General features: G+C 54.3%; 1 protein-coding gene across 2 annotated transcripts in view; it reads right to left on the reverse strand.

The window, feature by feature from the left end:
* Positions 1-26,393, reverse strand: part of SHANK2 (SH3 and multiple ankyrin repeat domains 2) — a 682,193-nt gene that overhangs the window by 351,728 nt on the left and 304,072 nt on the right. The window contains exons 1-2 of one of the 2 annotated variants that reach the window (XM_055271436.2): positions 5,669-6,096; positions 142-460 (exon numbers count right to left, since the gene is read on the reverse strand). In XM_055271436.2, coding sequence (XP_055127411.1) covers positions 142-460; positions 5,669-5,705 — 356 coding nt within the window. In that variant the 5' untranslated portion in view covers positions 5,706-6,096. Of the gene's footprint in view, positions 1-141; positions 461-5,668; positions 6,097-26,393 lie in introns of those variants that run through there. The other variant, XM_055271428.2, reaches the window with a different exon arrangement.

Raw genomic sequence — 26,393 nt, forward strand, 5'->3', positions numbered from 1 at the left:
CTCATGCATGAAAGTTTCCTCAACACCCGGGTTGGAATAAAATGGGCTTCCTGCTCAACTTCTGGGCCAGCCCCAAGTTGGAGGAGCTGGGACCCCCAGCACGTGGCGGTCTTCCTTCCCTTGGCATCTGCCACTCCTTACCCGACATGCCAGAGAGGCTGCGGCCTCTTGCCGTCCTCGCCTGCGCCGCCCAGCCTGTTGAGCGATGGGGACCGGCTGCGGGGCCCGGGCACATAGCTCCCAATGGTCTTTGCGGCCCCCTCGGGCTTGCTGGGCATCTGCTGCAGCAGCTGTGGTGAGAGGCTGCGGTGCGAGGTGGCCGTGGAGCAGACAGCCCAGTCGGGAGCGCTGGCATTGAGGTTGTTGTCACTGTTGGAGCGCAGCAGGACCCGGGGGGCGGCCAGCGTGTTGGGGGGCCGCCGCCGGCGGTTGGAGTACGCCGGGGCCTCTCGGAAGGGCACTGGGGAGAAGGACAGGGAGAGAGGCTGGTGAGTGCATCTGTGTCGCGGTCAGCTGGGTGGGGACCCTAAGGAGGTGCAGGCCTGCGTGCGTCCAAGCCCCCATGCGAGCCCAGCAGAGGGGAGCTGTGAGTTCTGGGCGGAGACCCCAGCTGGACTCCACCAGACCCAGAACTCACCCCTGACACGGAAGCAGAGAGATAGGCTGGGGACGGAGAACGTCTCCATGGCACGGAGCTCAAGCCAGTGCTTCACATGGAAGGGACGTGGGGTCTGAGCTTCCATCTGGCCCAGGAGACGTCCAGCTGGCTTGGGCATGTGTAAGGATGGGCCACCCCATCACACAAAGCAGAGAGGGCACTGAGCTGCCTGCTACAGGGTCCCTCCTCCCCACAACCTAAGTTGGGCCTCTGTGGTGGGCTGAACTGTGCCCCCCAGTACGCGTGTTGACGTCCTAAACCCCAGTTTTCAAAATGTGCCAATATTTGCAGGTAAGGTCTTTACAGAGATAATCTGGGTGGAGGGGCATTAGTGGGGGCCCTGATCCCATAGGACTGGGGTCCTTATAATAAGAGGCCATGAGGACACAGACACACACAGAGGGATGACCCCGTGAGGACACAGGGAGGAGGCGGCATCTGCAAGCCACCAAGAGAGGCCTCAGGAGGAACCAGCCCTGCGATGCCCTGATCTCAGACTTGTAGTGCCCGGGACTGGGAGATGTAAATATCTGGTTGTTTTGTTGTTGTTGTTGTTGTTGTTGTTGTTTTTGAGACAGAGTCTCGCCCTGTCACCCAGGCTGGAGTGCAGTGGCATGACCTCGGCTCACTGCAGCCTCCACCTCCCAGGCTCAAACACTTCTCCTGCCTCAGGCTCCCAAGTAGCTGGGATTACAGGTGCCCCCCACCACGCCTGCTAATTTTTGTATTTTTAGTAGAGATGAGGTTTCACCATGTTGGCCAGGCTGGTCTCGAACTCCTGATCTTGTGATCCGCCTGCCTCAGCCTTCCAAAGTACGGAGATTACAGGCATGAGCCACCATGCCCGGCCAATATCTGGGGTTTAAGCCACCCGTCTGTGGTGCTCTGCCATGCAGCCTGAGCCAACCATACAGTCTCTGAGTCTACTGCCTGGATGATTCAATCTCAGTCCTCACTAAGAAGGTGCCTTCCTCCCTCCCATCAAGTGGGGACTGTGTGAGGAGGCAGGGGCTGGGCACCCCTTATCTGGCATCCTACAAAGCTCTAGACAGGGCCAGGCCCTCACTCTCCTCACTCAATGAGACCAGGAGCTCAGAATGACAGCAACAGCCCCTGGGAGCTTTGAGGGGTGGCAGCCACACCGCAGCTGCCTTGGGTCACCCAGAGCTCCAGAGCCTGAGACAGCGAGTGCCCTTTCCAAGACAGAGGACTTCCTGAAAGGCAGCCCTCCAAGCTCCGCAGGAAACAGCAGAAACCACCATCACTGGGGGGCCAAAGGCACAGGCTTCTCCCCGGCCCATGATAATCATGCCTGCAGCAGCTTTTCTCTGGCTACAGGATTCAGCCCTTAGGCTGAAGCCATGCTTGGCTCCAAAGTTTCCACTGCACAGGACCAGGGCTACCATCTGACAAACTGCAAGGCAAGAGAAAACACGTGTCCTCCCTGGGAGTGGGTCTGGGGGGACCTTCATGCCTCAGAAGAACGTCACAAGTAGTTTAGGACACAGGTGGCAGTGACGAAGCTCTTGGGGACATGGATGGAGTGGCAGAACTCAAGGGGGATAGAGGTGGCGCTGGCAGAGCTCACAGGGACAAAGATGGCACTGGCAGAGTTCATGGGGGACAGAGGTGGCGCTGGCAGAGTTCATGGGGGACAGAGGTGGCGCTGGCAGAGTTCATGGGGGACAGAGGTGGCATTGGCAGAGTTCATGGGGGACAGAGGTGGCGTTGGCAGAGCTCCAGGGGGACAGAGGTGGCATTGGCAGAGTTCATGGGGGACAGAGGTGGCGTTGGCAGAGTTCATGAGGGACAGATGTGATACTGGCAGAGCTCCCGGGGGACAGAGGTGGCGCTGGCAGAGTTCATGGGGGACAGAGGGGGCGCTGGTAGAGTTCATGGGGGACAGAGGTGGCGTTGACAGCGTTCATGGAGGACAGAGGTGGCTTTGACAGAGTTCATGGGGGACAGAGGTGGCGTTGACAGCATTCATGGAGGACAGAGGGGGTGCTCGCAGAGCTCATGGGGGAGAGAGGTGGCTTTGACAGAGTTCATGGGGGACAGAGGTGGCGTTGACAGCGTTCATGGAGGACAGAGGGGGTGCTGGCAGAGTTCATGGGGGACAGAGGTGGCGTTGACAGCGTTCATGGAGGACAGAGGTGGCTTTGACAGAGTTCATGGGGGACAGAGGTGGCGTTGGCAGAGCTCATGGGGGACAGAGGTGGCGCTGGCAGAGCTCATGGGGGAAAGAGGTGGCGTTGACAGCATTCATGGAGGACAGAGGGGGTACTGGCAGAGTTCATGGGGGACAGAGGTGGCTTTGACAGAGTTCATGGGGGACAGAGGTGGCGTTGGCAGAGTTCATGAGGGACAGAGGTGGTGTTGGCAGAGCTCCCGGGGGACAGAGGTGGCACTGGCAAAGCACATGAGGACAAAGGTGGTGCTGGTAGATTTCACTGAGGACAAAGGTGGCACTAGCAGAACTCACAGGTACAGAGGTGGTATTGACAGCTCCCAAGGACAGAGGTGGTGCTGGCAGCGCTCACAAGGGACAAATGTGGTGCTGGCAGTTTTCATTGAGGACAAAGATGGCATTGGCAGGGCTCACAGGTACAGAGGTGGCATTGATGGAGCTCCTGAGGGCAGAGGAGGTGCTGGCAGAGCTCATGGGGGATGGAGGGTGCTGGCAGAGCTCATGGGAGATAGCTGTGACCCAGCGCACCCTCCCCACCTCCCCAGGACACAGGGCAGCCCTGGAGACAGAGCTAGAGCCAAGCCTGGGGAGCCGCACAGAGCTGCGCAAAGCATCCCGAGGTTGGACACTTGGACTTGACACACTTGGACGTCAGTGCCTGCTGTTGGTAAGAACCTGGAGGTGGTACACTGGGGAGGTCGAGGTCTCACACCTGCTCTGATCTGGTTCCTCTGTGAAGCCTTTCTGTCGCTGAAGATGCCCTGCTAAGCAGCCAGGGCTCCTCATCCAGGACTTTCATCCCACTCCTAATTTCTCAAAGCACATGGATCCATGAACACCACCCAGGCTGGCCGGGGAGAGACAAGGAACGGAAAAAGCTGATGGCACCCTCCGTGGACATCCCTCCTTCCAGAGCCCCTCGAGGGACTTGGCCTGGGATCCACAGCCACCACCCACGAGAAAAAGCTCAACCCTGGGACAGGTCACCGAGTCTGTGTTTTGTTGGTCTTGAGGGAAAACCACATTGGTGCCCTCCCTCTGGACCGGCAGAGACTAAAAAAAACCTTGTAGATCACTGAGTGTTCGCATGGAGGCTTACAAAGATACGACTGGTCCAGAGGGCTTCCGGGTGATCCGCGAACTGCCTGTCATTGGAGGGGGCTGGGCGGGTGGATTAAAAGACCTTGCAAAGGGCTGATGAGCCCACAGTCTCAGAGAGTGATTATCTTTCATTTACAGAGATTACGTGTTGGAAGACTGTATTGGTGTGAGAGCCAAAATCTCAAACAGACACAGCCAGCAGAAAGCAGCCGCAGAGCCCCCAGCTTCCTGGGGCACCCCAGGAGAGGCCAGGGCTCTCCCTACCCACGTGGAGGAGACATCACAGGGCCCCCAGTCACGGAAACGCTGCCTCCCACAGCTGACTGCCTCACGCCCAGCCTCCCCGCCCTGACAATGCAGCCAATTCTCTTTTTCTGACCCTTGTAACTGGGGGAGGTATGCATACCCTTCATAGCAAGTGATGGCATTTGGGGGAGTCCTGGCAGTTGCTAAGATAAACTCATTAGGAAAAAAAAGTCTATAAAAGAACAGAACAGATACAGAATTAACCTAACACCAAAACCCCCAACTGAAATTTTCATGCTGTTCATGGATTATAAAAATTGAAGTCCCAGAAGGTGAATTTTGGTGAATAATGTCAGAAAATGGGCACAGACAAAGGTTGTTATTTATATACATTCCTAAGACTCTGTCAGAAGAGTAGGGACTTAGAGGGGGGAAGAATTCACATGGGGAGGCCACCCTTGGAGGATTAAGGAATAAAAGAGCTGGGACATTTTCAAATACATTTTTACTCTGTAGACCAGGCAAGTTGCTCAAATGAAATCTCACCGGTGACATCAGTGTGAACATTTTAATGAAAATTACCTCGCTTAATTACCAAGATTCATATTAAATTAGTTTCCTGAGTACTGAAATTTCTTCGGTGTTTATTGTGCAATGAGCTGGGGCTGGGAAGTACCTTCCTCATTGCTTTAAAGTCACATCTTTATATGATATCTGATTTCCTAAAATGAGAGCTCTCTGACAAAACTCTCTAACTGGAACCATCCATGGAAATGATGATTTTTTTGTGAAAAGGGTTAAAAATAACTGTTTTCTGTCTGAAAATGATTAATATTCCACCCAACTGTTTCCTTCTTTTAGGCAATCTGCACATTCTAAGTAGGTGGATATTTTCTTAGCTGGCTTACATGCATTTATTTATACATTTTTTTCCCCACAATAAAAATTACACAAGGTATGACAAAGAGCGTGTGCACTTTTAAAGTTGGCCACGCTCCCTTCCCATCCACTCCATGTAACTGCAACCCAGGGATGGGAGAGCCGGGAGCGGCTCAGAAGGTAGCCACCCATTTGGTGCAGCCAGCCATGTGCCCCGACCTGCCTTGGCCAGTGCCTAGCAGCCCTCTGGTCACTAAGGACTACAGTCAAAACTTCCTTTATTTTCCCTAGGACTTAGTTCCTAACATGCTCCATGGCACAGTCCCCACGGATGGCCATTCCGGAACGCAATCCCACAAGGGCTGAAGGTTTGAAAGCAGCACACGATAAGGCGAGACACCTTCCACCGTGTTATATTCTGGACCAACTCAAACCAAACCGTATCCCAAACCAAAGTCATTATCCCCTGACATGCCAGAGATTAACAACTGGCAATTTGAGGAGGAACTGGAGTCCTCCCTCTCCCCTACCCCAAGAATCAGTAAGCAGCTGCTAATTCCCATGCACCCGGCTCCCGACAGCTTTTTCCTTACCTTCCTTCTTGGTGAAGGCATTTAACAAAGACTTCATTTTCCCTCTGACTTTGGCAGCGGTCCGCTCATTATATAACCTTCCTGGATGGGAGGAAGGACAGGCGTGCAGCCCGGCCCCTCGGTGCTAGAGCAGCTGGGACCCGGGGAGAGGTGGCGGGTGTCTGGGCACGGTGCACTTCCGAGCATAGCTGGGCATGCCAGACCCAGCGTGCTGGTGACAAAGCCCACCCCATATTCTGTCTGTCAGCTGGGAACCAACTGCACGTAGACGGGCTGCTCTCAAACACGGCTACCTCTCGCGGCGCGCGTCATGTGAGCCGGGCTACTCTGCTTTTGTGCTCAGGGCATTGAGAAAGAGGCACCGCGGAGGGTTAACGCGGATCAGGCGTCCTCGAGCTGGCAGCTGGGAGACGCCGGGAGGCATGAGTGAGCTCGAGCCCCAGTTATCCAAGGAAACTCGGGCTGGTGCTGGGCGCTCCATGCGCCTGTGCCTAAATATAATGCACTGTGCTTTTCTATTTTTTTTAAAAAAAATTTTTTAAAGAAAAAGCCAAGTTTGTTTGTCAGCTAGCAGATGTGGTAAGACAGACAAGGGGGAGGGAAGCGTACAAGTACCAGATAAGCTTCACACCAGACCCACGTTCCCTGGGCAGACATGGCCAGCATTCTGGAATTTCTGAACACGACCTATATTTCTGTTCAAAAGAATCAGACACAAGTGCCCATGACTTCTCTGGCTCCCCACCCATCGAGGTAATTACCCTGGAAAAAACAGGACTCCACCCCCTCCCACTTTTTTTTTTTTTTTTTTTTAAAGAGAGAGATAAAAAGACAATTAAACTGAGACCCTGCCAAGGATGGCCCTGATTCCAGGCAGCTGATAAAAGCGAGCTCTTCAGGGTCACTTTAGGCATTTCCTCAGCATTTCCAACCCAACAGAAAAAGAGAAAAGAGGAAAGCTGCCGCTTGGAAGCCCTACATGGAGAAAGTCAGATTTATAAAGCAAACAGAGAGAAGTGGATGCAGGCTGGTGCCCTGTGGCAGGTGGACAGAGAGTTATTTCTACACCAGGAGAAGGAGCTTCCTGAAGCTATGTGGAGCATCCAGGGGCAAGGTTCTGTTGCCCGATGCCTCTCCTGGGCTGTAATTTAGTGTGCTGTTTTTTTTTTTGTTGTTTTTTTTTCTTCTGGTTGCTAAGAGAACTGCTTCAGAAATTTAACACACACACACACACACACACACACACACACACACACACACACACACACCCCAAAACCAGAGAAAGACGAGACAAGACGAAAAAGCAACCAGAGCACTAAAGTTTAATTCCATATCGTTGACACACTTTGTGTCAATAAAAATGGCGGTGTGACAACGAGAAGACTGGGGGCCCCCCAGGAGCCTTTCCCTGAAGGTGTACTGGGGACGGGACTGCAGCATGCCTTGGTGAGGGCCTCTGGTTTTAGGGAGAGCAGAGACTGCCACAGAATCACTGAGTGTACGCCCTGTATCAGCTGAGCACCGAACAGCATCTCTTGGCCGGGTGCAGTGGCTCACGCCTGTAATCCCAGCACTTCGGAAGGTGGAGGTGGTTGAATTGCTTGAGCCCAGGAATTTGAGACCAGCCTGGGCACACAGTGAGACTCCGTTTCCATGAAAAATAATTTAAAAACATTAGCAACATTAGCCTGGTGTGGTCGTGTGCCTGTGGTCCCAGCTACTCAGGAGGCTGAGGCAGGAGGATTGCTTGAGCCTAGGAGTTCAAGGTTCCAATGAGCTATGATTGTGCCACTGCACACCAGCCTGGGGATACAGCAAGACTGTCTCCAAAAACAAACAAAAAACCCCACAAAAACCCAGAAATAACAATAAACCTCATCTCTTATTTAACTCACACAACTCATGAGCCATGTCAAAACTCTGCCGGGGTGACATTCTCACCCTACCATGCGTCGCCAACTCATAAAACCGAGTCAAAGCCATTTCTAAGACTTGCATTAAGAAACGGTTCTGAGGTCAGAGCCACCAGTGTGTCCCACAGGGTTCATGCACCTCCTCGGACACTCTGAGCAAGGCTGAACAGCTTCCAGAAGAACCTTCCTCGGATGCACAAAGCGTTCCCCCACTTCGGGAGGCCTGACGATGTGTCCTCCGGGTGGACCAGCCAGGGGGGCCAGAAGCTTTCCAGATGGTGAGTGTCTGGTTCATTGCTATGTGCTGGCCTGGCTGCCTGCCCTGGCTGGCAAGCGCTGGGAGGCTGAGACGGGGATGCCACCATGTCCGTATTGGTGTGTAGAGGGAGCTCCTCCAAGGCTGGGGGACCCGACTGGTTGTGTGCTCAGCCACGTGAGCCCAGAGGACTCACCAAAGCTCAGGGAACTCTCAGGGAGACTCAGTGACGTTCAACACCCCCTCCATCTGTCACTGATCGATTCCCTCCCAAAAGCACAGAGCCTCATCCCAAGCCAAGTTTCCGAGCCAATCACTGCTCCGGCGCTGCTGCCTTTGCGGCCTGCAGTGGTGTGGGGAGAGCCTGCACGTTTCTGGGCTGGTGAGGCCAGGATGGCCCTTGGCCTGAGGCCAGTGGTGTCCTGTCATCTTTGGCTGCCTTGCAGGCCATGGAATACCTTGGGTGGAGGGAAGAAGCCACCTCCCTGGGACCATGTGACAATCCTGCATCTCTTCTGACTGGTGGACCAGGCAGGGGACAAGATGGACCCTTTTTCCTCTCATGGGGGCCTCCAATGTCAAATATGTCAAAGGACCAAGAAGAGGCCCTGCCACGTCTAAACCACAGAAGAACCCAGAACCTCTGGACGGGAGCCACGCAGCAGCACTCACAGCTGGCCAGATAGGACCCTCAGCGGCTGCTGTCAGGTGCATGTGCAGCAGCTGCTCCTGGAGGTACATTTGCCCTTAAGCAGGAGCCCAGGCAGGGGTTCCATGAACCCTGGGCTGCCCAGGGAGAAGAGAAGGAGCCTTCCCAAGACAAGGCCCCGTCACCAGGAACACGGCTGGGCTGGCTTCCATCCCTGGGGTCCCTCTGCCCTGTCCACCACCACCCCTGCACCCCATGTCCCATCTGGTTTGGGGGCGTGTGCACAAGACAGCCAGCCAGATCCGAAGACCCAGGCCTGCTTCTCAGGCTGTGCAGGGGGGAGGGGTGGGGCACGATGAGGCTTTGGACACCAGACGATTTGAGGAACCCAGGGAACACCCCCAGGCTAAAGGATCCCTTTTCCAGACACCTTCAATTCTTTCAATAAGCAGAAAACTTTTCCCGCCCACACTCGGAGGAGGCTGAGTAAACCACTCACAAAGATCAGGAGCGGTGGTGGCTCCACCAGTCTCATGCACAGACCTACTGAGTGCCTGGCCCTGGGCCAGGCTCTGCCACAGGGGTCTCCTGGTCAACCCCACAGAAATCCTGCCGAAGGAGTTGGGCCATTCTTGACACCACCCTCCTGGCCATGTGGTAGGCTCTCCGTGGATACTTCCAGCGATGGGGGGCTCACTACCTTTGCGGAGGGGTTCTCGCTGTCAGACGCGGGCAGCAGCCTATATGAGCCTCCTTCCCCCGCACCCGCCACTTGCCCCCTACCCTGTGGGTGCAGACCACTTCCTCATTTGCCGGGAAGTCTGACGCTGAAGGCACAGACTCTGCCCCGACAAACGCAAACCTTTGTGTAGCCTCCAGGGCGGTTTTCATCTGGTGCCCCCGTCCCTGCCTTTCTGGGGGGATATTTATCTTCCAGCCCCGGGATGTGGCCATTGGAACATCAGCATTCCTTCTGCTCCTCATTTTATGAGCAGGTCTGCGGCCTGAAGCCTGCCCTGCCCGCCTGGCTGGGAAGGAAGTTCTGTGTGGACAGATGTTCAGTGTGAATGTTTGGGGTCCAGGCCCTCCCAGAAATCCACACTTGGGGTTATCGCAGGAGACAAGCTCACCCCTGAGCCCCAGGTAGATGGTTCACATTCTCCTGCCATCTGCACACAGGCCCGGCCCTTCACCCTCCAAGCCATGGAGACCCAGAAACCTGCCACCGACCAGGTGACCTTGGAGAGCCGGGACAGCAGAGGCAGAGGCGGGCGCACAGCCTCCCGCAGAACTCCAGGAATTCGCTAGCGCCAGCCATTCCCATCTCTAAAACAAGGATTCCCAGGACGACCGAGCGCTAGTGGTTGAGATGAAAATTAAGACAAAGATAAAAGATGAAACTTAAAAACCCATTTTCCCTGGAGGCTTCCAGAGATCTTTTTCTCTGAGAAAAGCCTCAGGCTTTGGGAATGTCCCCGTGGAGCTGCCATCCTGGGTCCCTGAGACCAGCAGCAAGGCTGTCAGATGAGACGGACGAGCTTCAGAGAGGCTGAGCGCTAAGCTGCCCAGGGCTCGGGAAGGGTCAGACATCCCTGCTGTACCCACATAGGCTTCCACGTGTTGGAGCCCAAATGCCCACAGCATGGCTGAGCCCTCCCTTCCTTCCACCTTTAGACCCTCTGTTCCTATAGGGGTCCTTCGTGGGGGCCTACAACGACCCTGGAGGCTTGTGCTGGCCACATTCCTACTGAATGCAGATGAGGTTTTATTTCAAATGGATTTCATTCCGGAAGAGGGAGAGATTGGAGGGGAAGAACATCCGGGTGTGAGCTGGGCTGGGGGCAGGCGGGTAGCAGAGATGGTAGCAATGTGAGTGGTTGGTGATGAAGCTATCCACCTGCCTGCCTGCCTGCATGCCCACCCGTCCCAAAACTCAGGCGAGCACCTTTTGAGTCTATTGGTTGCCTGCCCACACGCCCACCCATCTCAAAACACAGGCGAGCACCTTTTGAGTCTGTTTGTTGTCCATGGACAGATGGAAAACCAGGAGGAAAGAGGAGAGGGAGGCTCTGAAGTCAGGGTTTCCAGAAAGGAAAAGGGTCACCCCCAAATGAACCCCAAACTCTCAGCCACCGCATCTGGCCCTTCAGACACCAACTCAGCTCAACTCAGCCCAGCTCCAGTGCCTGGCCCTTGGTGCTTCGTGAGCCAGTGACATCCAAAGCCCTGTGCCCCCTTCCCTCCCTCCCTGCAGCCCCTGCCCACGAGCACCCCACAGACTCACCCCATACACTGCACCACCCCCTCAAACCCTGAGACTCACTAAGCCCTTTATTTGCCATGTCTTTTGACAACTGCCTGACAATGGGCTGAAAATAATTTCACTTCTTGCATAAAAAAAAGCTCTTCGCACATCAGAACATTTCAAGGTGCTCTGAAGTCCTGGCGGGGAGGCCATACCAGGTGTTATAAACATAACTGGTGACACTCAGAGGTGCTCATGGGTCTCAGAAACGTCCCCGTTCAGTGGTGATCAGACGCCCGCTTCCACTTGCTGTGGCTTCAGCGCCCATGTGGTTTGGAAAGAGCTGGGCATGGGAGTCAAGACGCAGGTTTGGGTGCTGACTCTATCACGCCCCCTGCAGCCATGGGCCGGCTGGACACCCCCTGACCCTCGGTTTCCCCATCTGTAAAGTGGGAATAGCACAACTTACTCCACAGGGTGGAGCCACCCGAGCTTGTGTTTGAAGCACAAAGGAGAGGGGCTTGGTGCATGCAACCCCGTGGGGACACCTTTGGGGGCAAGTCTCAGCTCTGTGACCCCGGAAAAGTCCCATGAGCTCTCTGTGCCTCTGTTTCCTAGTCTGTTTAATGGGGATATTAATGGTGCCACTTCACAGGAGAGTCATAAGGATAAAGTAAGTTAATATTTGTAACAGTAGTACCTGGAGGCAGTGTCAGTGATCCCTGAATGAATACATTTAATTTTTAAAAAATCTGTACGCAGATAGCAAGGCAATCCTCCTGCTTTGCCCTATCTCTATAATAAACAAGTCCTGGTCTATTGCTCACAGTGCATTCACATTATCCTTCTGGGTGCTGCCTCCTCCAGGAAGTCTCCCTGACTGATTCAGGCAGCAGACAGATCCCTCTTCAGGGCTCCCGTGGCAGCAGTCAGCCCTCGGGGCATGTGGTGGAGCCAGGAGCCTCCCAGCTCCTCAAAGGCATGCTCTGTGCCCAGCTCTCCTCCCTGCGCTGCACACTGGCAGTAATCCCTAGTGCTCCGGAGATGCATGAATGAATGAATGAATGGAGTGAATTAACAGAGGGGGTGAGTCCTAGCTTTTTTTCTGAGTGTTCCAATGCACTTTACTAGGTTCAACAGGCTGCTCTCTAGTTATGCTGCTCTCCTGAGGCCAGAAGCCACCTTCCTTCTCCAACTCCCATCCTACCTCCACCCCCTCTTCTGCCCAGGGCCTTGCATGTACCCAGTGGAGGCCCAGGGAGGCTTGTGCTAAGCCACAGCCATGCTACCAGCTGCCCCAGACCCTGAGAAGGCCTGTACTGCCTCGCCTTGCCCCACGAGCAGGTGCAGCCAGGACAGCATCCTTGGCGTCCTCACTGCATCTGCAGAGCAGCAAGGCTGCTGTCCTCAGCATCCTCACTGCATCTGCAGAGCAGCTGAGCCAGTGTCCTCAGCATCCTCACTGCATCTGCAGAGCAGCCTGGCCAGCGTCCTCAGCATCCTCACTGCATTTGGAGTTCCCTGCACCCCATGTCCTGCCTGGAAACAGTGAGGGCTCATCCCTCAGCTTCCCCAGCTGCTGGGGTTTTGAGTTTGAGCCAATCAGACACATGGGCCAGGAAGGCGCTGATGCAGGAGGAGCAACTCACCGAAGCCAGTGGGTGTGGCACCCGGCTGCAGCACAATATCAAGCTCCTGCCAGCGCCTCTGACTGTGCACGGCACCAGGTGTTCCATAGAGCCCACCTGTGGCTAGACGCCCTGGCTGGTCGCAGTTCCCAGGCCTGGCTCCCCAGCGCTCTTGGAGAACAGTGACCACCTGACATCTGTCAGAGTCTTCCCTCTCCTGCATCAACGAGCCTGCAGCTGGACTTTCTGGATTCAAATCCCACAAGGTAACTGTCCACAAGTCACAAAATGTCCCTAGACTCTGGATCCCCAAAAACAAAGCAAGCACGGTGATGGTGGCCACTTCAAGGAGCTGCTCAGGGGGTTGAGTGCTTACCGGGCGCAGTAGTTACGCACAGTGGGCGCTCAACAGAGGTTAGCTGCTGCCACCATGACCACGACTGAAGTTTGTTTATTATTGCTGACTGTTCATTATTGTGATTATTACAACAGCTTGTTGACGAGGGAGGTCCTGACAGGCATTCTCAGTGTCTCTGGGCAGCTCAGGTGGCTGCAGGCAGTGGAAGGCCATCGGGCCGCTAGAGTCAGGGTGCTGACCCAGGCCAGGACAGGGTCGTCTCCCCAAGACACTGCTCCTGTGTAACTCAGACCCAGGCCCTCCTGCCAGGAAGAAGCTCCAAGTTGACAAAGGCACAAGGGCTAGTAGCTTTGAGCGCTACCTTCAACTTAAACCCTGGGCAAAACCCTGAGCATGATCACAACCAAACCAGAAGGGAAGAAAATAAAATGTTGGGATGTAGGAAGCAATGCCAAGAAAATTCCCAGGGTTCTGGGGCAGGGGACGCCCTGATATCCCGGGGATTTATTAAGGCCCCACCCCATATTTCAGGGGGAGACGCAGGGAAGCACCTGAGCCTATTTCCACCTTAACACAAAATACACAGGAGGTGGCTCTAACTCTGGTCAGACTGGAGGCCCATAGGGAGCTGAAAAAAGAAAAGAAACTCTAGACGTTCTCAGTGGCCCACGAGCCCCAAGCTCCACTTTATCTTGCAGAAACAAAGACTGAATGCTGAGAAATTATGTATGCAAGAGCCTCAGCCAGGGGGGGCCAAGCCAGGAGCAGGGGTGGCAGGTGCAGGGCAGGTACAAGCTAGAGCAGGATTCTTCCTGTCCATCCCCCACCAGATCCAAAATAGCATCTCTTCCTTCTTTCCCTCGTAGCTTTAGATAACTGCAATTTAAATATTAGTAGGCAACATTTCTCCATCTCACAATAATTGTTAAATGAATCATGCTTTTATAAATAACACAAGATATAAAAAGGCATCTCAGCAATAATGCGGGGTTATCTTTGCACAAAGAGGTAGGAGTCTGTGGCGTTTGTAATTGAGTCATTGAGGGAAGCTTTGCTCCTGCAGGATCGAGGGAGGCCCGTGGAAAATCGGGGTGAGGGCACTGAGGATTGGGCATCGGAACCTCTCACAGGGTCTCTCTCCCTGGTTGCAGAGCTGAAAGGGGCTGGGGGTGTAACTCCAAGAGATACCACTCACCAGTTTTCTGACCCTGAATTGAGCTTTAGGGCCAAGAACATGGCTATTTTGGGGGGCAGTGAGGAGGAGCTCTGGAGGGTGAAGGTGGGTCTGACCATAAAGAGAGGTGAGGGGTTCCCAAGGTATATTCTAGAAGAATCACAGCCTCCAGACGTTGCCTCCTCTGCCCTCCCTCCACGCAGCTCCAGCCTTGGCCACAGGCTCCCTGCAGAGCCACAGCCCCAGTGCACAGGACACTACTGTGTGCAGGACATGCCTGACGGGGGAGGAGGGGTGGAGTCAAGGGGCATGCAATGGCTTACAGGCAGCATGAGCCACCCCTGTGGTGTCCCTTCTGAGAGCTGAGTGACTGTGGATACCTGGGCTTCCCACAGGGGAAAATGAGGCTTATGTGCTGAGACATGTTCCTCCAGTTCTCGAGGACACGGGCTGCACAGTCAGGAATCACAACCAGGGGCCGAGGTGCAGGCCAAGTGGGCTGGGGGCTTATGGAGGACCCCGGGGCCAGGGTGATCTTGCACCATGAGAAGAGATGTCCAGTCCCTGGGAGGAACCAGAGCTGAGCTAGGGGACCCCTCTTGGGGTGAGCCACCCTCTTTCCACAGGACCTGATGGAGTCCTTTGTTCCAGCTTCTTATAAAAGAATGAAATCTGAGCTTGGTGGTGGAAGATGTGAGTCCTGGGTCAGTCTCTGACTCAAGGCAGGGTTCTGGGACTCAGTTTTCTCATCTGTAGAATAGGGTGACCAGCCTCACTCTTCTGAGGTCTCATGAGGTCTCTAAGAATCCCACAGGCTAGAGAAACCCAGGGAGAAGAAGCCTGGAGATCTAGGGGCAGAGTGGGCTCCCTCTTAGACCTCGATGGAGGCTGGGGGAGTGGGCATCCCAAGCCCACTGTACCCCAAGCAGGGAAGCAGCTCTCCCTGTCTCAAGCCACACTGGGGTGGGCTGCCCATCACCTCCCCTCCCCTACAGGAGGGCCCACCAAGGTGCAGGAGGGACTCCTGAAATGTGGGTAGGAGTGTCGCTCCGTTTTCAGCCACAGACACCCTTTCACAACATGGTCTGCTTGCCCATGGGGGGCCAGGGAAAGGCCCAGCTCTCAGTCCTTAAGTGAACGTGCCTGCTGCCTCCATTCTCTGAGCGGCTGCACACTCAGAAGCAGCATGGCCCCTTAGCCCTGATTCTCAGACTGGCTCCATGCAGCTGCCACTGGGCACAGAGGGAAAGCCTGGGCGAGACCGGGGGTGAGGACAGTGCCCGCTTCCACCCTTGTTGCTTGAGACCTCAGGCACATGGCTGTGCCTGTCCGAGCCTGAGCCTGCAAGTCGGAGAAAGGGTAATAACAGCAGCCATCTCGAAGGCCAGCAGTTGTCAAGTCAACATTTATGAAGTGCCAGGCACGGAGGGAAAGGACTTCCTGTTGGACCTCTACATCGTTCCTGTTGGACCTCTACATCGTTCCTGTTGCTCCCCCATGGGTAGACGCTGTCTGGAGGGCCCTGCCTGCCTCCATCACAGCCTCTACTCACTGTTCATAGGCTCCTCACTGCCTGGGCATTTGGTGCCAGACTGCAGATGCTAGGACCACACAGAAAGAACCACCGCAGCTGCCCAATGCCTGGGTGTCTCAGGACACATTGAAGGGCTAGGCCCACTCAGCAGCTCCCCTCACAGAGTGACTTACTTAAAGCAGCACCTGAGACCATCGGAGGCCAACTACAGTCACCAAGTCCTGTGGCCTGAAGGTTTACATTCCCCCCGCCCCACCAAATTCATGTGTTGAAACCCTAACCTCCCATGTCATGGTATTTGGAGATGGGGACATTGGGAAGGAATTAGGGTTGGATGAGGTCAAGGAGGTGGGACCCCCATGATGGGATTGGTGTCCTTGTAAGATGAGACTTAAAAGTTGGCCACTCTCTTTCTCTCTGTCTCTCCACCACAGGAGGGCTCAGCAAGAAGGCTGCCGTCTGCAAGCCAGGAAGGGAGCCCTCATCAGACACCCAATTAAGATCCAATCAAGGCTGGCACCTTGATCTTGGACTTCCCTCAGAACTTCGAGAAAAATGTTTCTGTCGCTTAAGCCACCAGTCTATGGTATTTTTGTTAAAGCAGCTGCAGATAATGAAGACACCAGGCAGACTGAGCATGCCAGTGCCCCCTTACAGGCCACTGCCCCTTACAGGCTTCCAGGGGACTTATGCCATTGCCTCTGATGCTCCTGCTCCTCCACATGCCCCCTCACTTACATGGGCCCTGCCAGCTCCCTCCCAGTGCTCTGGACACATCTCTGCCCCTGCTGTGCCTGCCCTCCATCTGGCATTCCTCTGCCTGCTCTTCCCATGTCTGGCTGCTTCCAACTCCAGGCCTTGTGCACTCACGCTAAAGGTCAACACATGAGGAGGCTTTCCTTCGCCATCGTGTCCAAGAGGGTTACTCTCTTATTCTCTATGCTAACCCCTTGTGACTTTTTCCTTCACTGTATTTATTGAACATTGAAATCATGTTAGTTTTAAGTTTGCTTATATGGTCTTTCTCCCCCAAGTAAAATGTCTATAAACTGCGGACAAGGGCAGACTCTGTCTTAATCACTACTGCATCACCAGCACAGAGCCCAGCCCCTCTCAAAGATGTGTGTTGAGGCCAGGCACGGTGGCTCATGCCTGTAATCCCTGCACTTTGGGAGACTGAGGCAGGCAGATCACTTAGGTCAAGAGTTCGAGACCAGCCTGGCCAACATAGCAAAACCCTGTTTCTACTAAAAACACAAAAAATGAGCCAGGCATGGTGGTGTGCCTGTAATCCCAGCTACTTGGGAGGCTGAGACAGGAGAATCGCTTGAACCCAGGAGGCTGAGGTTCCAGTTTGCCAAGATGGTGCCATTGCACTCCAGCCTGGGCAACAGAGCAAAACATTCTGTCTCAAAAAAAAGATGCATGCTGAGTAACTTCATCCAATAAATGAATAAATAAAAGGAAGGCACGTTCCCACCTCCCACCCTGGACTTGTATGGTGTTTGCCTCACCGTGTGAAATGTCTTCCCACCTTGAACACTGCCTCCCCACAACTGGGGCCTTCTGGAAGGCCTGGGGCAGGGGAGGGGCCTTCATACACTTCTCTATGCTCAGGACACAACAGAAGACCCTGCACAAAGTGGGAGCTTATCAATACATGTTCTGGTTATCTTAGGTCCTTGCCTGCCTGCTTCAACACTTGGGTTGTTTGATGCTGCTTCTAACAATTGTGGCTTCCTTTGGTTGCACATTGCATTTTCCTTCTCTTCCTAGCTAGTAATTTCTGATTCTATATTGGCCATTGTGTTTGTTATGTCGGAGAGACTCTAGGTTCTGTTATCTTCCTCTGAGGTGTGTTTAGTTTTTCAAGTAGGTAGTAAAACTATCAGTGCAATGCCTTGCCCTGTGGAGGTGCTATCTGAGGCTTTGTTGGGGGAGTCTCTGTCGATTTGGTCCTGGGATGGAGTCCTGACTCCTAGGGCCCCTCTGGGGCTCCAGCAGAAAGCTCAAGATGTTTATCAAGCTCCTGTAACATGCTGGGACTCAATTCTATACTCTGTCTCTCCTGTGGAAGAAACTACTGAAGTCTCCCCATGGCACCTGGGCTTTAAGCTACTGTTTTCCACTGAGCCCCTGGACTCTCACCCTGCACAGGCCAGTTCAACAATCCAAAAGGAATTTATGTGTAGACTTCAGGGCCCTCCTCTTTCCAGGATTTCTCTTGACTTCCAGTCTCTCAGGCAACTCTGACCCCAACCTCCAACCCCTGAATCCACAGCACATTAAGACTCCAGTTTATGTGAGGGGAAACCTAATTAATGTGGGCCTCACAAAGCGGGGGGGCTCCTCTTCTGTCAAGGGTCCCAGCATCTCTAGTTCTGTCTGCTTTTGGCCACTTGCCCAAGCCTACAAGCAGCTGGTGTTGGTGTTTATATAGCATTTGTCCAGCATTTGCCACTGTGATTAACAGGAGGATTAGTCTGACATGAGCTGTTCCATCACCATGGGAAAGCAGAAGTCACGGGCTCATCAATACATTTATAATTATATTTAATACAACACACTTGCGGATATTCAGTAAAGTCGGGGAGAAGTCATCCAATAGGCTCCTTCAAACTACTTTTTCATCCTAAATAAAACTAAGGACAATGGTATAACATGTGGGCTCCAGAACTCAGGTCATGTGCTTGGAGGTGTCTTGGTTGCTTTATTTGGTAACTCAGCTTAGAAAGCCCTCAGGGAAAGGGCGGGTCTGGGCCAGTGGCCCTCCCCACCCCACTCCACAGCCCGTGGTATCCAGCAGCCAGTGCACTCTCCCCAGGTCTGGAGGCAACACACACACCCCTGGTAGAGAGGGCGGGTACATTAAAGCAGAGAGAGGACCAGGATGTGCTTGGACCACTGACTATGGAAGCCAGAAAGTCCTGAGCAGACAGGAGGTGCAGCCTTCCTGGGCCACTGGGCTCCTGGATCTGGACTTCCTTACATCCCATCAGGAAAGGACCACAGCCTTGGAGGGGGTTTATTTCAATATAAGAATCCAACTTTTGTAAGGTTTGAGTACCTCCAGGAGGCTGGAAGTGAAGGCGGGTTGAAGGGGAGGTCCCTTTTTAGATCAAGGTGTCCCCGGTAAAGCTGCCAGGCCACCCTGGAAAAGGAAGCACTCACCAGGCAGCTGAGTGAGGCTAGTTCTCCACCTCAGTTCTTCACCTAGTTAGCGAATCCAAATGCACATTTATATTTTGGGAACTAATTAAGGCTCAGCGACTGATTTAACCTTCAAATAAATTCCTCCCAGGGCCGAGCTGGCAGCATAGTGAATATCAGGCACCACATCCGCATCAAGAAAACCCCAAAGTCTAGGAAGAACCAAACCCCAAAGGGAAGGGACATGGAGAGGAGGGAATGCCAGGCGTGAGGTGGGCTTGTGCATCCTGGGGCTGTGCAGCCCTGGGGCTGAAGACAGAGGGCATGGGGCCCGCCGGTTGGCTCCCCACGTGGTGACGGCGTACAGTCTGGGAAGAACCGCGTGAGGGGCTTTGATGACTCAGCATTATCACAGTCACAGCTTCCCAGGGCAGTGAAGACCTCACTGTGATCGCCACCTCAATGTCAAAGCCAACCAGAGGTGTCCCGACCCCTGGACAGGGAGGTAGTTGGGTGGGTGCCTCGGGGGTGCAGGTGAGAGCTCACCTGGCACACTACAGAGCATGAGGCAGAGATGCCCAAGGGCAGGTCCGCAGACCCCCCTGCATGTTCTGGGTGCTACCTCTGCCTGGCTGGGAGTCCCAGCTCCCTGGAGCCTCAGTTTCCCCACATGTCAAAAGGGGACTAGAATGCACCCCAAAAGTCCTTCAGGCTGCAAGATCCCCCCTCTCAGCTCTCAGGAGCATCCTTGTCTGGGAGAAGCCCTCAGAGGAGCAGAGTGTCCATGGGGCTGACTCCTGGGATTCTAGGGGCATTAACTGATACAAAAGGTGGAGACCTGGGAGGGGAGGCCTCTCCCTCTGAACTGTCCACAAATAAAAGGGCACACAGTGGCAGCCACATACTATAGCTCAGTGGCCAAGGAGAGCTCCTGGGACCTCAGCCATCAAGGCAGGGCTATTCCAGGCAGCGGGAGCCTGGGGAGGGCTGGGGAGCCATATGGGGAGGCTGGAGCCTGCAGACTCAGGATCTCCCTCCTGGGTGCTGAGGACAAGGACAAGGAACTGCGGTGGGGGTTCTCATGATGCAGCCACCCCAGCACCGGGCATTTCTAAGAGATGCTGATCAGGCCACCACCAGCCATCAAGACTTGACTGTGTTTTACTGGAGCTTGATAAGACTTCACCTGAGAAACACTCTGGCTGGCTCTGATCTCTTCCAGAGGTGTATAAAACATATAGGAATAGGCTGGGCGTGGTGGCTCATGCCTGTAATCCCAGCACTTTGGGAGGTCGAGGCAGGTGGACTGCTTGAGGTTCGGAGTTCAAGACCAGCCTGGTCAACATGGTGAAACCCTGTCTCTACCAAAAATGCAAAAAAAAAAAAAAAAAAAAAAAAAAAAAAAATTAGCCAGGCATGGTGGCGGGCCCCTGCAATCCCAGCTATTCAGGGGGCTAGGGCAGGATAATTGCTTGAACCTGGGCCGGGAGGCAGAGGTTACAGTGAGCTGAGATGGCACCAGTGCACTCCAGCCTGGGTGGCAGAGTGAGACTCCGTCTCAAAAATATATATATGTAAATAAAATAGCAATTATCACCACAGTGAAAGGTGGGCAGCAGCAGCAGGTGATGCCTGTGACATGCCAGGCATGGAGGGCAACAGCTGCACGGCTTCCATCTCTCCTTCCTCCACCGCTGCCCAGGGCACAACCATTTTCCCCATTACACAGCGGAGGAGTCCGAAGTTCAGAGCAGGTCAGCAAGTGGATGGAGGTCACACAGCCAGGCCACGATGTGCTCGGGCTGAGCCTGTGGGGTCTGCCTTTGGCCCCTTCGCTGACCCAGCTGCTGATGGTGAAACCCAAGCCCTGTGGTGCCACATTCCAGGAGGGTCTCCACCTGGTTCTTTAGGAATTCTGGCTTGACCTGGGTGCCTGCGATAGCTGTTGGAAGGTCCAGGGCCCCTTTCCCTCTGCTTCTCCCTTAGGCACCAGAGCCAGCTCCTGCAGAATCGGGGTGAGTCTCCAGCCCGCAAAGCCAGGACGACATGACTGCTCCTCCTGCCTGGCTTCTTGCTTCTCTTCGGGACCCAAGCATGCAGTGCCACTTCTGATCTACAGACCTTCTCATGCCTCAACCCCACCCCTGACTGTGCGTGTCTGCTCGTCAGCTCCCAAATCTTCTCCAAGTCTTGGCTACTGTCACCAACCTGGGCAGACATCCTCGGAGCCCACCCCCTCCCAAACCATCCTTTACATGTGGTCCTTGTGCTGTCACCACCCTTATTCCTGGGACCTAACTGCCCTTCTCCCTTAACCCTGGGCTCCCTGGGCTCCTGCAGGACAAGAGACCTTGTCTCTCTCTACTCCACACACCCTGCAGCCTGGCTGGGCATCACAGCTGTTTGGCCCATGCTTGCTCAAATCACGAACAGAACAAACGCAATACTGGCGATATTTGACAACTCATCAAACATTTACTTCCAAGTATATGAAATCTCATTATGTTATTAAAATATTTAAACATTTTACTAATTTCTTTTTAGTAAAATTGGTGGATGGTTTTGCCTTCCCTTGACTTGGGGCCAAAACCCATGCTGGAAAGAGACAGACATTCCAGGGAATAAAGCATATTCCCTGCCGGGCGGCTCCAGACCTTTCTGCAGCACCATGGTGACCCTGAGGTGGTCAAGCCATGAGTCATGGAGGCCCAGGCCCATTCTGCTTCAATCAGCACTGGGGTTTCGCTGTGCCACCTTGGCCAGGCTGCATAACCTCTCTGAGCCACTGTCTCTCCATGTGCAAATGGTGTTCTAGGGCCCTCCCTGCACTTGTCCCTTTCAGGAGCTCCTTTAGCTTCGAAAGCAGAAGAGAACTGGGCACAGGGAGGGGTCAGCAGCCCTGCACCGTGAGCTCCTGCCCTGGAGCGAGCACGAGTCTCAGCCTAGGTCCCTTGGCCAGGAGCGGGTCCTGCTCCCTGCTGTGCCACCTGGGATTTTCACGCAGCTTAAATGGAGCTCGGCAAGGAAGCTGAGCCCTGTCCTGAAGCTGAAGGAGACACTGCTGGAGGCTCACAGGGAGGTGGGGGGCAGCACGCAGAGTCTCCCCGCCCAGAGGCCCAAGAGATGGCCGAGGTGAAGCTCCCTCCACACGGTTTCCTCCCTCAGTGTCTGAGCTTGCACGGGGATCTGTGAGAAGGACACGGACGGTGGAACCTTCCACTCCACAGGCTCAGGGGGCCGGGCTGGGCGGCCGTTCCCTAGTGTCATCTGACTACCCTGACCCAGTGTCATACCTCTCGCATCTGCTCAGAGCTGCCCACACCACACCCTGGGCCTCAGACTCCCAGAGCGGGCTGGGCAGACCCTGGGCTCTCACAGCATGTGGAAGGCTGGGGTGTGAGCCCAGAGCTGAGGCTGGAAGGTACAAGTTTCAGGTCATGGGGTCAGGGAGCAGAGGCTGCAGTGGAGATGCTCAGGTGGTGACTGTGACCAGGAGGCAGCAAAGACAGCTATTAGGGGTGGGCTGGGCTGCTATGGGGTGGGCTGGGCTGCTATAGGGTGGGCTTGGTGGGCCCCAGGAGGAGGAAGGGAAGCAAGCCTTGGTGGCCTTTGGGAAGAGTTTACAGATGGCTGGCGTTGTAGACAGAGCTGAAATTCATATTGTGAGGTCCTGACTTCTAGAGGGACTGCACGTGGAGAAGAGTCCTTCACAGCGGTTAAGTTAAAGGGAGGCCACTAGGGTGGGCCCAAATCCATTCTCATTGGTGTCCTTGAAGAGGAGGAGATGAGGACACAGACACGCACAGAGGGACGACCCTATGAGGTCACATGGAGAAGGCAGCACCTACAAGCCGCAGAGATAGAGGCCGCAGGAGGCCCCAGTCCTGCGACACCTTGATCTCGAGCTCCAGCCTCCAGGACTGTGAGAACATAGAGGTCTACTGTTGAATGCCCCCCAGCCCACCTGCGGGGCTCTCAGCACATGGGAGACTGACACCGGGATCAACCGATTCTTACAGGACACACGAGGCAACTTCTCTAAAATAGAACTGCTCCAGCCTCCCAGTTTGGTGCTCAAGGCCCAGGAGTTCACGAATGTGTCCTGGTGCTTCTGTCGGAAGGCCTGTGAATGCCATCTCCTTGGGTGCGTGGCCATACCATCTTCATCTTCCTCCTCAGTTTGGGGACGCGGCCTCAGTGGACGATTCTCCAGTGAGCCCTCAGTTTTCCTAGGGTGGGACCACGCTGTGCTGCGTGCACCATCCCCTGTCCCATCTGAGTCCCCGAGGTGGCGGGAGCTCCCTGGGGGATGAGTGGGCACCTACATCCATCCACACACACCCAGCCCTCGCCTGGCTTCCCCACATCTCTGAACAGGAGGACTCTTCCGGCAGCGCGTTCTCCCTGCCACAGGCACCCCTACAACATTAGTTCAACTCATTAATACTCTGCTTAAAAAGAAAAATCTAATGAATGCCCCATTTTCCTAATTGGGTCAGCAGAGCACGCCTTGAATAGCACTCAAGCTGTTCAGTTTCTGCCTGAAATTGCCATGCGTTTTTCCATTTGGGTTGGGGGGCCGGGGGAGGGGGGGGCATGAAAATCTCTCCCCCTAAATCCTTGCTCCAGCCTTCACAGCTGGCATTCTCGACAAGGGGATCATCTAAAATGCTGGGCACATTTTCCGACATAGCACAAACTCACCGGAACCATGGGGTTCGGGGCCGCAGTGGAGGAGTTGGAAACACAGGCTCCACGCCGGGCACTGCCCTTCACTCCCCGCACTGAGCACCTGGCCCTCCTGCCGCAGCCCTTTGAGTAATCTCGCGGGATGTTACATAACATTCCTGGAGGACACATGCTGTTCTTTTACATGACAAATTCCTCAGACAGGGATCATCTCAGTCCAGCTGAGATGCTTTTCGACTTTCCCCATGATCAATAACACGGCGGAGAACATCTTCACGCAGGTGGCACCTTTCTTCATTTGAATATTTTACATTCCCAGGAGCAGAAATGCCAGGTCAAAAGGTCTGAGCACCCCCATGGCCCTGGGCACGCGTCTGGCCAATTGATTTCACCAGAGTTATGCCAATTTATATGACCAAGGCACTGGGACCCAATTTCCTCTTAAGAAAACAAAAATAAGGCCGGGTGCAGTGGCTCACGCCTGTAATCCCAGCACTTTGGGAGGCCAAGACGGGTGGATCACGAGGTCAGGAGTTCAAGACCAGCCTGGCCAAGATGCTGAAACCCCGTCTCTACTAAAAATACAAAAATTAGCCGGGCGTGGTGGCACACACCTGTAATCCCAGCTACTCAGGAGGCTGAGGCAGGAGAATCGCTTGAACCTGGGCAGCAGAGGTTGCAGTGAGCCATGACTGTGCCACTGCACTCCAGCCTGGGTGACAGAGCAAGACTCCATCTCAAAAAAAAAAAAAAAAAAAAAAGAAAGAAAGAAAGAAAAGAAAAGAAAAGAAAATCTTTTTCTAAAATGAGGTATAGAGAAAATGGGTTTCAACCAGAGGACAATAAACTTTGAAGATGAGAGGGCTTTCCACTAGAGTGGATTAGGGGAGACATAATTTCATGCTGAAGGACTCATCAGAACGGAATAGTTTCTCCTTCTTGCAGAGAAGTGGACGCTGATAACATCAGGCCTATTCCAGATCTCCAAGTCCATGGCATTTTTCCTACTCAGCTTCATGAACTTCCAATGGAATGTGCTTGTTGGCCCCCGGGGCCAGTGCGGGCCGCCTTAGGTGCCGAGGATACAGCGGGGGTGTTGGAAGATATGGGTGGGGATGCCTCCAAACCACCCACAAAGACCGTTCCCAGAGACCAGAGGCAGGAATGGCACACAACCTGGTGATACTGAGATCCCAATAAGACCCAGGATTGATTGATGAAAAGACGAGCCAAGCCAGGGAAAATCAGAATCAAACGGACGGCCCAGGGTGAATGAATGCACATTTCCCATAATTACATAGAGATGGAAATAAGCAGCATGGAACAAAGCGGGAAGGACAGCCCACTTCCAAGATGTTTGCAGCAGAGGCTGAAAATAGACACCGGAGAGGTGGTGCTGGATAGAAACCGCCAGTGTTTGTCTCTGAGCTTCCTGCAATGAAACAACAAGCAACACGCTGGGGGCAGGAAAGGGAGCCGGCAGAGGGAAAGCACCCCAGAAACGCTGTTCCCCGCCCCCTGACACTGGAGAAACAGGTGGCCAAGGGCAGCCGGCAAGGTTTCCAGAGGCTGGTGCCGAGCCCAGAGAGACCTGAATGGGTCCCTGGGAAAGCGGAAGGGCAGAAGAGCAAACTGGAGAGTCTAGAGTGTGCTTCCAGTGGGACGGCGCCCCCAGGCAAAGTCAGCTAAAGAGGGTGCAGTGGGGGGTCTTTCTACCGTGGCAGAAAACAGAGGCACCCCCTTCTTAGGGGTTCCTGGGAGGACAACTGAGCCTTCAATGCCTCAGGTTATTTATCTGTAAATTATTATTATTATTATTATTATTATTATTATTATTATTATTATTATTAGAAACAGGGTCTCACTCGGTCGCCCAGGCTGAGGCTGATGTGCAGTGGTGTGGTCTCAGCTCACTGCAGCCTCAATCTTCCAGGCTCAAGCAATCCTCCTGCCTCAGCCTCCCAAGTAGCTGAGATTACAGGCATGTGCCACCATGCCCGGCTAATTTTTAGTTTTTCATTTTTTGTAGAGATGGGGCCTTGCTATGTTGCCCAGGCTGGCCTCAAGCGATCCTCCCACCTCGGCCTCCCAAGGCACTGGGATTATAGACATGAGCTGCTGCGCTCGGCCTCACCTGTCAATCAATAACAAGGATGACGCTGGGAAGCACAGGTCAACTGCTGGTGTCCCAGGCCCTGCTCTCAGCACTCCACGGACCCCAGGTGCCTAGCGGCCACCTCATCTCAGCACAGGAGACAGCGCCATCATCCCCACGACATGGACAGTCCAGTCACCTGCTCCCGGCCACACGGCTGGAAGGAGCCAGGGCTCCAAGGTCTATGTTCCAGTGTAAAGCACCGCACTCTCCCTCCCACCCTCCTCTGAAAAATGGGGGCTAGAACAGGACCACTGGGTGCTGTGAGCATGAACAAGGTCATCCAATGGAGAGCCTTCGGTGCCTCCCAGGCCCAGAGCATGGCTCAAGGCCCGTGGTGCTATTTAAGAGTTTCTCTGTGCTCATAAAAGAGCCTGCTGCCATGCTCTCTGATCTGAGGATGGGCAGGACTGCAGCTGGGGCCTGGGCATTCCCCTCCCTGAGCAAGATGGCATCACTTTACAGAGGAGGGGTGCAGGCCCCCATCGGGAGGAGGGGACCTCCACCCCGGCCCATCATCAATCTTGCCAGGGCCCTCCACTGTGCTGTGACCCCCACCCCAGTACAGGGTCCTGGGAGTGTGCTAGGGAGACAGAGACACAGGTCTACGTTCGGGGCCTCAGCTATGGAGTCCCACCATGGCACCCCGTGGGAGGCTGTCCCTCCTGCCCACTCTGCACTTGACGAGGTCCACGCCTCCTACTGCTGCAATTCTGTTGAGGTTCTAATGAGACGGGGTCCCCCAAATGCAGCCTTGTCTCACAGGGCGGTGACGGGGTTGGCAGCAGCAGGGCCTCCTCTCTGAGATTTTCAGCAAGAAAGTGATGCCAGGAGGCAAAACCGTCAATCCCAGGATCTGCTGTCAGCGTTAAAAATAGGGGGAAATGTGCCTGACTGCCAGATCCCCTGCCAGGGAGGGTGCTGCCCCCCTACCCAACTCAGCATTTTAAATTAATTCAAAATTGCTCTGAAAC

The sequence above is a fragment of the Symphalangus syndactylus genome, chromosome 1 (assembly GCF_028878055.3).
Source record: "Symphalangus syndactylus isolate Jambi chromosome 1, NHGRI_mSymSyn1-v2.1_pri, whole genome shotgun sequence".
Classification (NCBI taxonomy): Eukaryota; Metazoa; Chordata; class Mammalia; order Primates; family Hylobatidae; genus Symphalangus; species Symphalangus syndactylus.